This window comes from Jaculus jaculus, chromosome 10 (genome assembly GCF_020740685.1).
Source record: "Jaculus jaculus isolate mJacJac1 chromosome 10, mJacJac1.mat.Y.cur, whole genome shotgun sequence".
Taxonomy (NCBI): Eukaryota; Metazoa; Chordata; class Mammalia; order Rodentia; family Dipodidae; genus Jaculus; species Jaculus jaculus.
In genome coordinates, this window is record NC_059111.1 from 96,781,494 (window position 1) to 96,795,617 (window position 14,124).

At 42.2% G+C, this 14,124-nt stretch overlaps 1 protein-coding gene across 1 annotated transcript in view; it reads left to right on the forward strand.

Annotated features, from left to right (window-relative positions):
- The window catches only part of Nup205 (nucleoporin 205), an 82,881-nt gene that overhangs the window by 32,191 nt on the left and 36,566 nt on the right, over positions 1-14,124 (forward strand). Inside the window, exons 16-23 of the mRNA XM_045160286.1 lie at positions 2,900-2,999; positions 3,387-3,524; positions 5,682-5,871; positions 7,299-7,419; positions 9,017-9,098; positions 9,343-9,507; positions 9,786-9,910; positions 13,073-13,187. Coding sequence (XP_045016221.1) covers positions 2,900-2,999; positions 3,387-3,524; positions 5,682-5,871; positions 7,299-7,419; positions 9,017-9,098; positions 9,343-9,507; positions 9,786-9,910; positions 13,073-13,187 — 1,036 coding nt within the window. The remainder of the gene's footprint in view (positions 1-2,899; positions 3,000-3,386; positions 3,525-5,681; positions 5,872-7,298; positions 7,420-9,016; positions 9,099-9,342; positions 9,508-9,785; positions 9,911-13,072; positions 13,188-14,124) is intronic.

Consider the following 14,124-nt stretch of genomic DNA (forward strand, 5'->3'; position numbering starts at 1 on the left):
AGATGGAGGCTTAGCAAATTTAAGGAACTTGTCTAAGTTCTAGGGCCAGGATTTGAATCTAGGGGTCTGATTCCAGTTCCAAGCTCATAACCACTAAGCTATGTAAGAGATCTTTCTAGGTTCTGATGTAAAGTCACTTTAGTCTGTAGTACTGTTCATTACTTCACAAAAGTAGAAATGTTCCTGTAAGATATATTCAAAGACATCCCTTCCTTTGGCTCTTACATTCTTTCCGCCACATCTTCTGCAATGGACCCTCAGCCTTGGAAGGTGTGATACAGATACTTCAGTGCTAAGCACTCCTCTGTCATGTCTTCTCAGCACCACGGTGCCTTCTGAGTCATCCCAAGGTCACTGCCAACAAAAGTTCATGTTTTGTCATTTGCTTTGCAATTTTTGTTTTCTTTCTAGTAAAAAATAAGCAATGAGAATCCTTTTATTTAATCTCTGGAACTGCCTTAATAGTGTGAATCCCCTCATCTAATGAAGAATAGCAACCATGCCTCATTAACGATACTTCAGATGAATAATGCATGCACAGTTGTTAGGATCTTTTCAACAGAATGTTCTGGCACATTTTTGCACTTGTTTAAATGTCTCATCTGTGTATTAAAAGGTCATTGTGACCTCAGTGTTTTGAGTTCCTCAGTCATGTTTCTGCCAGAGCTAATGCTTTTGCCGTGAGTGGTGGCATCTTACCTTGAGTGAGCGCCGCTTCCTCTGCAGTGCGTGTTGTCCTGAGTTCTGTCCACTTTCGCATTTGTTTTTGGTTTTTCTAGGTAGTCTTACTCTAGCCCAGGCTGATCTAGAAAATCACTATGTAGTCTCAGGCTGGCCTTGAACTCACAACAATCCTCTTACCTCCACCTCCCAAGTACTGGGATTAAAGGTGTGTGCCCTCTCGCCTGGCAGAAATGGGCGCTCCAGGAACTTCTAGCCACTGCAAATCAACTCCAGACACATGTACCACTTTGTGCATCTGGCTTTTATATGAGCATTGAGGAATTGAGCTCCTGTTTTAGGCTTTGCAGGCGTGCGCCTTAACTGCTGAGCCTTTTCTCCAGCCTGATGATGACTTTTTTAAAAAAATAAATGTTTTTATCTATGAAAGAGAGGGAGGGGAGGGAGGGACCAAGACAGTGTGTGTGTATTTGTGTGTGGGTACACTAGGGTCTCTTGCAGACGACATAAAGACACATGCATCACTTCGTGCCTCTGGCTTTATGTGGAATTAAGCCCTGGTAGGCTTGCAAGCAAGTACCTTTACCTGCTTAGTGATCTACCCAGTCCTGATAATATCTTTGTGTGTTTTTTGAGGTAGGGGTCTCTGGCCCAGGCTGACCTGGAACTCACTGTGCAGTCTCAGGCTGGCCTCGAACTCACATGATCCTCCTACCTCAGCCTCCTGAGTGTTGTGATTAAAGGCATATGCCACCATGCCCAGCTCTTTTTTTTTTTGTGGTTTTTCAAGGTAGGGTCTCACTCTGGCTCAGGCTGACCTGAAATTCACTCTGTAGTCTCAGGGTGGCCTCGAACTCTCGGCGATCCTCCTACCTCTGCCTCCCGGAGTGCTGGGATTAAAGGCGTGCGCCACCACGCCCAGCTCTTTTTTTTTTTTTTTAACTTTTGCAAAATAACCTTGAAGGTTTTGAAAATACAAAAAAATCAATAATTTAAATATCATTCAAAGCTACCTGGTAGCCCCATTCTAAAATTCAGCCCTAGTAAAATTGTGCAGTACAAAGAAGGATCTTCAAATAATGATTAAAAAACCCTCTGCAGGCCAGTAAGTTGAAAAGGAGACATAAAGGGTGGAGAAAGGAAGGGAGGAGGATACTTAATAGGTTGATATTGTATATATGTAATTACAATGATTGTAATGGGGAGGTAATATGATGGAGAATGGAATTTCAAACGGGAAAGTGTGGGGGTGGGGAGGGAGGGAATTACCATGGGATATATTTTATAATCATGGAAAATGTTAATAAAAATTAAAAAAAAAAAAAAAACAAACAAACCCTCTGCATGTATTGGCCAGACTCAGGCTTAACCAAAATTCTGTGCAGTGGGGCTGGGGATGGAAGTCAGTGATAAAGCAGGTGTCCAGCGTGTGCAGGGCCCTGGGTTTGGTCTCCAACATTACACACACACAAAACTAGGTCTAATGGGTGTTTAAAGCAAACTTCAGTGTTTACTGCCATTGTTTTGTAATTGTCCTTTGATGTCAAATATTTTTCTTTATTGGACAGTCTTTATTTCCATTTAAAAAAAAATATTTATTTATTTATTTATTTGAGAGCGACAGACACAGAGAGAAGGAGACAGATAGAGAGAATGGGCACACCAAGGCCTCTAGCCACTGCAAACGAATTTCAGATGTGTGTGACCCCTTGTGCGTCTGGCTAATGTGGGTCCTGGGGAATTGAGCCTCGAACTGGGGCCCTTAGGCTTCACAGGCAAGTGCTTGACCGCTAAGCCATCTCTCCAGCCCTTTATTTCCATTTTTAACAAGGTGGTGATAATAGGATTATTTGGGACAGCTGACCTGTGATTTTGCCTTTTTACTTTCTTTGACTGTAGGCATGGGGTTGAACCCAGGTAAGTCTCATACGACTAGGCACTAAATGTTTTAGACCTGCAAATGAGCCTGAACCTTCTCTATAAACATGGTTCTTAAGTTATGATTTTAAAAAAGTACTTGGGAAATGAGGAAATCCATTATCCTTTAGCAAAGTAAAGCCACAAGAGCTAAGAGTTTTGCATTGCTTAGCATCAATTAATAAAGTACATGGGGGATCTCATTTATTTTTTGGAGAAAAATGTAGATGGAATACACATCTTGACAAGCTTGTACCTGGGACTGATTTGTTGTTATTGAAATGCTTGTTTCCTTCTCTAGTGGGAAGTGGCGGAGGTTGTGTTGGAGGTGTTCTACAAGCTGCTCAGAGATTATGAGCCTCAGCTGGAAGATTTTATAGACCAGTTTGTGGAGCTGCAAGGTAATTTCATGCACTTTTCAAGAAAAGTCAGCTATTTTTCTTTTAGCGATTATGTATGCAAAATGTGAGTGTACATTTATAAGCATACTAGAATTTGTTTCATTGTTTAAGTCATTTTAATTGTTCTACTCAAGAGAAAATAAAATTTTACTAACAGTAACATTAGGAGCATCACAGTGTCTGTGAATTGATGCAGCGGGTAAACTGGCTGTGTGTGGAGGTCACTGATTTCCTTGTGGAATTCCTGTTCTATACAGTTGTTTCACTGTCTAATTTGAAACTTGTCTTTAACTTCTTAGATCTTATTTAAGTGACAAATTCCATAGAAATAATAGGTGTGACAAGGATACTGATAAACCGTTTTTGGACTGTGTTGATTCTTTTTAGGAGAAGAAATCATGGCCTATAAGCCACCTGGCTTCAGTCTGATGTATCATCTTCTGAACGAGTCACCGATGTTGGAACTTGCTCTCAGTTTACTGGAAGAAGGAGTCAAACAGCTCGATACCTATGCCCCCTTTCCTGGTATGCCTGGAAGTTTTAACGTCTTGAAAACAATTTTGATGTTTTTATTTTTTGTTAAGTGGAGAGTTAGAAGTAGATGATCTCTGAAGTTCTCATACGCATGGTGGTGTTTGCAGTGAGTGGTTATAAATAAGACTATATTTAGTATAGGTGAAAGCAGACAGATTCTCACTCAGTATAGGTACATCTTACAGGATTCTTTATAGGTAAGGTATCTTTCTGTCACTGTTACATCTTTTAACCTGGCTAACATTAATTCTGAAACCTTTTTTAAGAGTGTCTTTAATTAATTAATTTATTTATTAGGGTGAAAGAATGGGCAGGCCAGGGCCTCTAGCCATTGCAAATGAACTGCAGACATATGTGCCACCATGTGCATCTGGCTTATGTGGTACTGGGGAATCAAACCTGGGTTCTTAGGTTTTGCAGGCAAGCACAGAGTATCTCTTGATACTTGTAAAAGCACTTACTACAGTGACTGGTACATGTGCTCAATAATTTTTTTAATTATTTATTTATTTATTTGAGAGCGACAGACACAGAGAGAAAGACAGATAGAGGGAGAGAGAGAGAATGGGCGCACCAGGGCTTCCAGCCTCTGCAAACGAACTCCAGACGCGTGCGCCCCCTTGTGCATCTGGCTAATGTGGGACCTGGGGAATTGAGCCTCGAACCGGGGTCCTTAGGCTTCACAGGCAAGCGCTTAACCACTAAGCCATCTCTCCAGCCCTGTTGTTTTGTATTTTTGAGGTAGGGTTTTACTCTAGCCCAGGCTGGCCTGAAATTCACCATGTGGTCTCAGGGTGGCTTTGAACTCACTGCAAACCTCTATCTCTGTCTACCAAGTGCTGGGATTAAAGGTGTGTACCATCATCACACCAGCTAATAAATGTTATTTAATATGATTGCAATTAATTATTATTTGTTGAGTGCTTTCTCTGCATTTGGCTGTTTTTAAAAGCATATCATGTGTATTAATACATGTAATCTGTACAAAGCCTTATCTCCAGTCAGCACATAAGGAAGCATGATGCACAGCGAGATGACCCTGACCTCCATTGAGAGCGAGGGCTGGGCTTTGATCCTGGCACTGAGGCTCCTGCACCTGTGCTTTACACAGCTGTGCTCTGCTGTCTCTATTGAAGGCAGCAGTGACCTGAAGGACGAAAGTCATATTCCAGGCTTTATTGTAACTGTGTCATCAGAGTACACAGATAAGAAACCTAGAAATGAGTCAGGCGTGGTGGCGCACGCCTTTAATCCCAGCACTTGGGAGGCAGAGGTAGGAGGATCGCCATGAGTTTGAGGCCACCCGGAGACTCCATAGTGAATTCCAGGTCAGCCTGGGTAGAGTGAGACCCTGCCTTGGAAAACCAAACAAAACAAACAAAAAAAAAGAAACCTAGAAATGAATTAGGTCAATATTTTAATTTTGAGTGTTTGGAATTATAGGTGATCCTTTTTTTTTTTTTTTTTTACATTTTCTGCTTATTTTTTCTCCGTACGGATTTTGTCTTACTTGAAAACAGTTTCTCACCCTCAGCACTCTTGACAGTTTGGTGAAACAATTCTTGATTGTAGGTGCTACACTGTATTCTAGGCCTCTCTTCACTAGCTATTGGCTGTAGTTCCCCAATTATGGCTTGCCCATTCCCTCTGTCTCTCTCAAATAAATAAATAAATAAATAAATAAATAATTTTTTTTAAAAAAAAAGGGCTTGGAGAGATGGCTTAGAGGTTAAGGTGCTTGCCTGCAAAGCAAAAGGACTCAGGTTTGATTCCTCAGGACCCATGTAAGCCAGATGCTCAAGGTGGCACACATGTCTGGAGTTTGTTTGTGGCAGCTAAAGGCCCTGGTACACCCATTTTCTCACTCTCTGCCTTTTTATCTCTATATAATAAATACAATAAAAAATTTAAAATTTTTTAAAAAAAGGATCAGGGAAAAGATACCAAAGTCATTCCATGAAAGTAGCCTGGGTCACAAAATGAACTCCCTAGTTGCATGTATGTGAACAGTGTTGTGACATTGCTGTTGAAAATTTGAGAAAGCAAGGACCTTTTGAATCTAAAACTTCCCTTTTATCTTATTTTCCTAAGAATGTACTGTGAGTTTCCAAGATTCACTGAGAGTCTGACTTCATGTTTGGATTACAGGAAAGAAACATCTAGAAAGAGCAGTGCAGCACTGCTTGGCACTCCTCAACCTTACTCTGCAGAAGGAAAATCTCTTCATGGATCTCCTGCGAGAGAGTCAGCTGGCACTCATAGTCTCTCCTTTAGAGCAACTGCTGCAGGGCATCAATCCCAGAACTAAGAAGGCGGACAATGTGGTCAACATTGCCAGGTAAGTTATGTTTGTAGGTAGAGAAATGAAGGTATGAATCCGAAGGACACCGTAGCTTGATTTCTTAATTTTCTTGGGCATCTAATGCATCACAAATTATTATGACTTTGGCCTTCTTTTGCTGTTTCCTTTTCTGGTGCCTTTCAATTAAGGCTTAGCCTTTACCATATCTTCTTTCTCTTCATACAGTCTATGTCCTACAAGTTGTGAAGTCTAAAATGATGCTGTGTTTTTCCTGTAGGGAAACTGAGTGTCTTGGAAGATGAGGATGGGCTAGGGAGTACTTCCTGTTGTAGATAGCTTCACAGTGCTGGGATGAACATCCAAAGCTGACATGGTTTATGGGAGGAAGGAATTTATTTCAAGCGTACAGATCCAAGTGGGAGTTCCATCACTGCTGGAAGAAGCTGGCTCCTATTTATAAATCCAAGCAGAGAGAGAAAAACCACCACCAGCACAAACCAAGAAGCAGCAAGCACAAAAATCCCCCAAAGCTCAGACCTCTGCATTCCTTTGGGCTGAAATGCAAATCTGTCCCCAAGCACACCTTATGGCTGGACCCCAGAATCTACCTCCAGTGACACCTCCTCCATCCAGTTGCGGGAGACCCAAGTTACAAGCTTTAATAGAACACCTGGGTCTATGGGGGACATCCATTCAAACTACCAAACCTCCCCCCTGCCCAACACCCCGTGTCTTCTAGTTACATAGCTTTCTGTTTGCCTAATGTTCTGTGGCTTGTAGAAGCTGGTCCAATCTCAAGTTTTAGCTTCACATCATGCTTTCTCTGTGTGGCTTGCTCCCCTGCTTGTAAGGATGTGGTCACTGTCCCTTCTTTAGTAACTTCATCTTACTTGATTTGCTATATGTGCAAATACCCTTTTTCAAATAGGATCACTGTGGATTAAGGCTTCCATATAGGAGTTTTGGTGAGATATAATTTAGGGTGTTCCTAGCCAGAAGGGGACATCTTTCTTTCATTTATTTAAAACTGATAGATAAGTAGGTGAAGCCCTGTTTGTGGCCTGGCCTGGTGGCTTACACCTGTAATCCCAGCTCTCAGGAGACTGCCGTGGGAGGATTGCCTTGAGTTCAAGGTCACCTTGGGCTAAAGAGTGAGTTACAGGTTAGCCTGGACTGGAGTGAGATCCTGTGCCTGTGTCAAAAACTGAAAAATAAATAAAAATTTCTTGTTTTTTTTTTTTTTGGTTTTTCGAGGTAGGGTCTCACTCTGGCTCAGGCTGACCTGGAATTCACTATGTAGTCTCAGGGTGGCCTTGAACTCATGGTGATCCTCCTACCTCTGCCTCCCGAGTGCTGGGATTAAAGGCATGCGCCACCACGCCCGGCAATAAAAATTTCTTTGTGGAGAGTAGTGAGAAGCCAAGTTTGATCACACTGTTCCTCAATGTCTTCTTGTCCTAAAGGTATCTGTCTCATGGGAACAGTAATCCCGAATTGGCTTTTGAAAGTGCCAAGATCCTGTGCTGTATCTCTTGCAATTCTAACATTCAGATAAAACTGGTTGGAGATTTCACACATGACCAGGTAACTGACTGATCAATTACTGTGGTAGTGGAGGAATTAGATTCCTGTTTGTGGAATGATGCTCTTAAGAGTAAATGTATTTACGAAAGATGGGTGAAGACCTACTCATGTACTTGAGTATGATTTGTCCTTGAAGACAGTGTTAGTCACAGTGCGACTACACACAGTATTCTGTGTTCCTCACTATCCTTGATACTGGGTTGATGCTCTGGACCGCGCTTGTATGTCTGCTCCTACTCCAAGCACATTGCAAGTGATTGGGTGTAATGCCAGACCTTCTGTTTCCTGAGCTGCTTACCTTTGTACAGGTGTTCTGGTTTCTATGCCTTATTGATATCGTTGCCTTGTGGAATGTATCAGGCAGGTTTTACTGTGTGGCCTAAGCTTGTTTGGAACTCATGGGCTCAAGTGTACTCCTGTCTCACCCCTGAAGTAGGTGACACTGAGGGCATGTACATCTGTGTGTGTGTGTATACATATACATATACATGTATGTATATATATATATGTATGTATGTATGTATGTATGTAATGTATATATGCCTCAGATACTCCAGTTTTTATTCAGTTCATAAGAGTGCTATTTGCTTTCATTTTCTTTTTCTTTCTTTCTTTCTTTTTTTTTTTTTTTTTTTTGAGGTAGGGTCTCACTTTAGCTCAGGTTGACCTGGAATTCTCTATGTAGTCTCAGGGTGGCCTCAAACTCATCCTCTTACCTCTGCCTCCCAAGTGCTGGGATTAAAGGCGTGCGCCACCACGCCCAGCTTGCTTTCATTTTCTTGTTTGAGATGGCTGTTCAAACTCAGCTCAAGGGGTCTTGCTGCCTGCAACTCAAGAATATCTGGGACGAGGCTCACCCCTCCACATGTGGTTCATCATACGTGTAGCTTATTCACAGAAAAGGTAGTGATGGACAGGTTTTTAGTTTCCTTGAAACATTGATCTCACTGAGTTTCTATGTTGGAAGTGATACCTCACTGATGTATAGGCTTTTGTTGTAGCCTCCTTAGTAATGTTTTGATGTAGGGGGCTGTTCTGGTCCTGTGGATGGGACAGGGCCTCATTTTGTGTACAGTTATTTGTCATCCTGTCTGGCCTTTCACATCATAGCGTCGCCTGTCACTGTGTATTAGTGGTAACCTCTAGTTGTGACAGCTCACAATGGCCCCTTAATTTTAAGAGCCCTCTGCAATTATAGTACCACCAGGATTTGGGACCAATTTAACAAGTATATTTGGCTTCTAGATTTTGGCTTGCTTTTTTTTTTTTTTTGAGTCCTTTCCCTCTGCCTTTTATTTATTGATTTACTTTGAGACTTCAGCTCTGTTGCCACACCGTCCTTGACCTTAGGAGCCTCCTGCTTCAGTTTCGTTACTGGGACTACAGGTATAGGTCATTGTGCCTGCTTTAATTATTTCTGTAGAGCTAACTTATGGCAAATTAAGTTTTCTGTTAAAGACAACTAAAACCTAAATACTTGGAGCAGATTTGTACTTCCCCAACAGATGAATGTTCTTAGATATACCATATTTGGTATGAGTTCTCTAATGTGTAGAAGTTTGTATTAATTTGCCATTTTCCTGTCTGTGTGACATAGAGTGTGAGCCAGAAGCTGATGGCTGGATTCGTGGAGTGCTTGGACAATGAAGATGCAGAAGATTTTGTGCGTGTGGAAGAGGGTATGTCTCACGTTGATGTGCTTTGTCTACATAGGTATAAAGAGAAAAGCTCACTCTTTACTGTCTGGTGGGGATGTATGTGAAATTGAGAATTTGCTAGAATGTGTATAAAAGTTTTAAGGTTGTTAAAATGAAACCAGGAATAAAGTAACATGAGGGGTTTAAAAACAAGCTTTGTATTGTTTTAATTTGCCATGTTAAGCTTATATTGATTTGTAGTTTTCTTTGTGATTTCCACATTCAGGATCAGAAATTGAAAAGAAGTTAGCTGCAATTCGTCACGAGACAAAGATCCACATCTTGAATCTTCTCATCACCTCTCTGGAGCGCAACCCCCCCAATCTGGCTCTCTACCTGTTAGGCTTTGAATTAAAGAAACCTGTCAGCACCACAAACCTACAAGACCCAGGTTAGCCACAGGACAAATGCACATTTGTTTTGCTCTATATTTGTGCATGTAAATGGCCATTTATTGAGTTATGGGTTCATAGGTTATTTCTGGAGAAAAATAAAAGACACACGAAAAGTAATGTGTGAGTTAGTCAGTCTTTAAGACTTTGACCCAAACTGGATAAACAGTTATAGAGTATTAGCATTTGTTTCTGATTCAGTATTGTTTGACTTTGGTCAAGTTTCTAATGCGGAAATTCTTTGAGAAAAATCGAGACTTCTCTTGGCTCCATGTAGTTGTGTTAGGCTGTCCTCGGACGTGCCTGCACGCCATCCTCAACATGCTGGAGAAAGGAACGGAAGGGAGAGGCGGCCCCGTGGCAGTGCGAGAGCGCCCCCAGCTGGCCGAGCTGTGCTACCAGGTATGTGGAGGATGGCTCTTTGCAGAACTGAGCGGAAGCAGACACAGGCCGCAATCCTGGGCATGCGCAGATCCAAGTCACGTGACAGTGGAGGCGCAGCAGGTGTTCTGGGTGGGTCTTAGCAGGTGTGCTCCATTTAAAGTGGCTCTAGTGGCTGGAGCAGTGGATTCGAGTCAGAAGACTGGTCCTGTCCCTGCCTCCTGACAGGCTCCGTGTGAACGTGATGAGAGGGAACTGAAAGCAGCGCTAGGAACCAGGTCCATCGTGGAGTGCGATGGTCGCCTGCAGTGCTGGAACAGTGGTCGGCGTGAAAGTCAGAGTACGAGAACTTTTGTTTACTGGCCTGTGGTTATGTCTTGTTTTATTCATTTGAGAAGTGTCTTAAGAACTAGATTTTTTTTGTTTCTTTTTAAAAATTTTTTTAAATTTTTTTTAAATTTTTACTTATTTATTTGACAGCAACAGACAGAAAGAGGCAAATAGAGAGAGAGAGAATGGGCGCGCCAGGGCCTCCAGCCGCTGCAAACAAACTCCAGACTTGTGCACCCCCTGTGCATCTGGCTAACGTGCGTCCTGGGGAAACGAGCCTCGAACCGGGGTCCTTAGGCTTCATAGGCAAGCGCTTAACTGCTAAGCCATCTCTCCAGCTCGGGAAGCCTTTTTAAAAACTCTGTTTTCTTGGTGGCATCATTTGACCCTACTTGCAAGGGCAGTTGTACCTGTGATGAGGTGGAAGAAACAGTGGATTCTGACCTGTGTCTGTCCCTTTTTTTAAAAAAATTTTTTAAATTTTTAAAATTTTTATTAGCATTTTCCATGATTATAAAAAAAATCCCATGGTAATTCCCTCCTTCCCCACCCCCCAAGAACTAGATTTTGTAAGATGTAACTCATTTCTCAATGTAAATACATATATATGTATATGTATATGTGTATGTATGTATGTATGTCTTTATTTGTGTCTTTTTTTTTTTTTTTGAGGTAGGGTCTCACTCTAGCCCAGGCTGACCTGGAATTCACTATGGAGTCTCAGGGTGGCCTTGAACTCATGGCAATCCTCCTACCTCTGCTTCCCATGTGCCGGGATTAAAGGTGTAAGCCACCATGCCTGGCTTAAAAAATATTTTTATTCATTTATTTGCGATAGAGAGGCAGTTACAGAAAGAATTTTAAAATATTTTTATTTTAATTGCAAGGAAAGAGGCAGTGTGTGTGGGGGTGGGGGAGGGAGTGGGGTAAGTATGGGCTTACCAGGGTCCCTTGTCACTATAAATGAACTCCAGATGGATGCACCACGTTGTGTACCTTGCTTTGCTTTACCTGGGTACTGGAGCATTGAACTTGTGCTGGTAGGTTTTACAGGCAAGTGCCTTTAATTGCTGAGTCATCTCCCCAGTCCATGTTAACAGTTTGATATTTGGATAGATGCAGTTGAGCTTAATAATCTATGTGGAAGGATGGGGAGGGAGAGAAAGGTTTGGCCATTTGGAGAGCACATGTCAGAATGCAGACATTTATTTTCATTTATTTTCGTGGAAGTTGGAAATAGGAATTTTTGTGTACATTTTACTCATTTTTAGAACATCATACTGGCCAAAGCAAATACTGCAGCAGCAATCTACCAGTTTGTAGCATACTCCGCCCTTGTCGGTCAGAATTTGGCCAAGGACCAGCACCACCAGCATCCCACAGGGGAGCGCACTGGCGCAGAACCTTGGCCCCGCTGCAGACCTGCAAAGTCAGGACTTGCATTTCTTTTTAAGTTTAAATTAATTTATTTATTTGCAAGCAGAGAGAGTGGTAGAGAGAGAATGGGTGCACCAGGGCCTCCAGCCACTGCACATGAACTCCAGATGTCTGCGCCCCCTTGTGCATCTGGCTTACATGGGTCCTGGAGAATCAAACCAAAGTCCTTCGGCTTTGCAGGCAAATGCCTTAACTGCTAAGCCATCTCTCCAGTCCCATTGTTAATTTTTTATATAAAGTTAATATTTGCTAGATAGTAGGGTAATTTTGCAATTGTTTCAAATCTGGTAGATTGTTTTAAAAATTTATTTATTTATTTATTTGAGAGCAACAGACACAGAGAGAAAGACAGATAGAGGGAGAGAGAGAGAATGGGCGCACCAGGGCTTCCAGCCTCTGCAAATGAACTCCAGACGCGTGCGCCCCCTTGTGCATCTGGCTAACGTGGGACCTGGGGAACCGAGCCTCGAACCGGGGTCCATAGGCTTCACAGGCAAGCGCTTAACCGCTAAGCCATCTCTCCAGCCCATCTGGTAGATTTTATTATCTTCCTGAAGTTGAGATGAAATAAGTGACTACCAAGTAATTTGTTGGTAGTGATTAAATTAGGAAAACCTGTTAATTATATGGGTGTATAAACACATGCATTTAGGGTGATTTCAATGTTACTGCTGCATATTCAGAATCTTTCTTTTCTTTCTGGTGAGTGTGGGTCTTACTATGTAGCCCATGATGGCCTCAAACTCTTGATTCTTCTGCCTCAGCCTCCTAAATGGTGGACTTATAGGCCTGTGCTGCCATGCCTGGAGCCATCAGCACTCACTCTGGTGTTTCAATTTATTCTTTTTTTGTTTGTTTGTTTTTGGTTTTTTGAGATAGGGTCTCACTCTAGCTCAGGCTGACCTGGAATTCTATGTAGTCTCAGGCTGGCTTTGAACTCACGGCTATCCTCCTACCTCTGCTTCCCGAGTGCTAGGAGTAAAGGTGTGTACCGCCATGCCCGACTTTCAATTTATTCTTTTTTTTTTTTTGGTTTTTCGAGGTAGGGTCTCACTCTGGCTCAGGCTGACCTGGAATTCACTATGGAGTCTCAGGGTGGCCTTGAACTCTCAGCGATCCTCCTACCTCTGCCTCCCGAGTGCTAGGATTAAAGGCGTGCGCCATCACGCCCAGCTCAATTTATTCTTGAGCTAGGTTGCCAAGGATTTGAATTGTTTAAGTTTAAGCTTATATTTTATATATATATATCTTTATCTTTATCTATCTATCTATCTATCTATCTATCTATCTATCTATCTATCTATCTATCTATATCTCCATCCATGGTTGATGCATCTTAATTTCTCATGTTCCTATTTTGTAATCTTAAAATCAGTACAAACATAGTTTGGAGATTTTCTTGTTTTATTTCATTAGGTGATACATCAGTTATGTGCCTGCTCTGATACATCTGGTCCTACTATGAGGTATTTGAGAACCAGTCAAGATTTCTTATTCTCCCATTTGCAGCATCTACCTTTTTCTAACAAAGGTAGGACATTATTCTTCTGAATTATTTCAGGTTGAATCTTATCTGCAAAGCGTGGTTTAAGAATTGCTTCAGAGCAGGAATATGTACTTATTTATAGACAGGGTCTCACTATTTTGCCTGGCTTTGAATTTGAGGTGCTTCTGTCACAGCTGGGATTATAGGCATGTGCCACCACACCCTGACCTAGGTTTTTGATTTTGAGATATTGTATACATGTAAGAATTATAATGATAGCAATCAGGTCTAAATACCGATTTGTTTATGTTTGCCTTATACACATAGCCGGAAGGAAATTTTACATTTTAATATTGGAGTGCCTTCACTTTGACTGCATCTCCTCACATGAGCAGATGTGGACTGTTAAACCTCCACTCATCATTTGTTCACTTGAGGTTAGATATGGGCTGCTACACCTCCACTGTCACTGCATCTCCTCACGTGAGGTCAACTGTGGACTGTTCACTTCCACTCTCACTGCATCTCCTCACGTGAGGTCAGGTGTGAACTGTTCACCTCCACTCTCACTGCATCTCCTCACGTGAGGTCAGGTGTGAACTGTTCACCTCCACTCTCACTGCATCTCCTCACGTGAGGTCAGATGTGGATTTTTACTCTTGTGCTCTTGTGGTGTCATAATTTTAGATTGTTTTTTTTTTTGGTTTTTCGAGGTAGGGTCTCACTCTAGCCTAGGCTGACCTGGAATTCACTATGGAGTCTCAGGGTGGCCTTGAACTCACAGCGATCCTCCTACCTCTGCCTCCCAAGTGCTGGGATTAAAGGCGTGTGCCACCACGCCTGGCAAATTTTGGATTGTTTTTGATTAAAAAATTTTGTTGTTTGAGGAAAGCCCAATAGACTGGCCTTTTCTTCCCCATGGAGTGGGCCTCCGGTCCAATTAGAGGGTAGTTGGTTTCCACCATGACAGACGTCTGGCTCC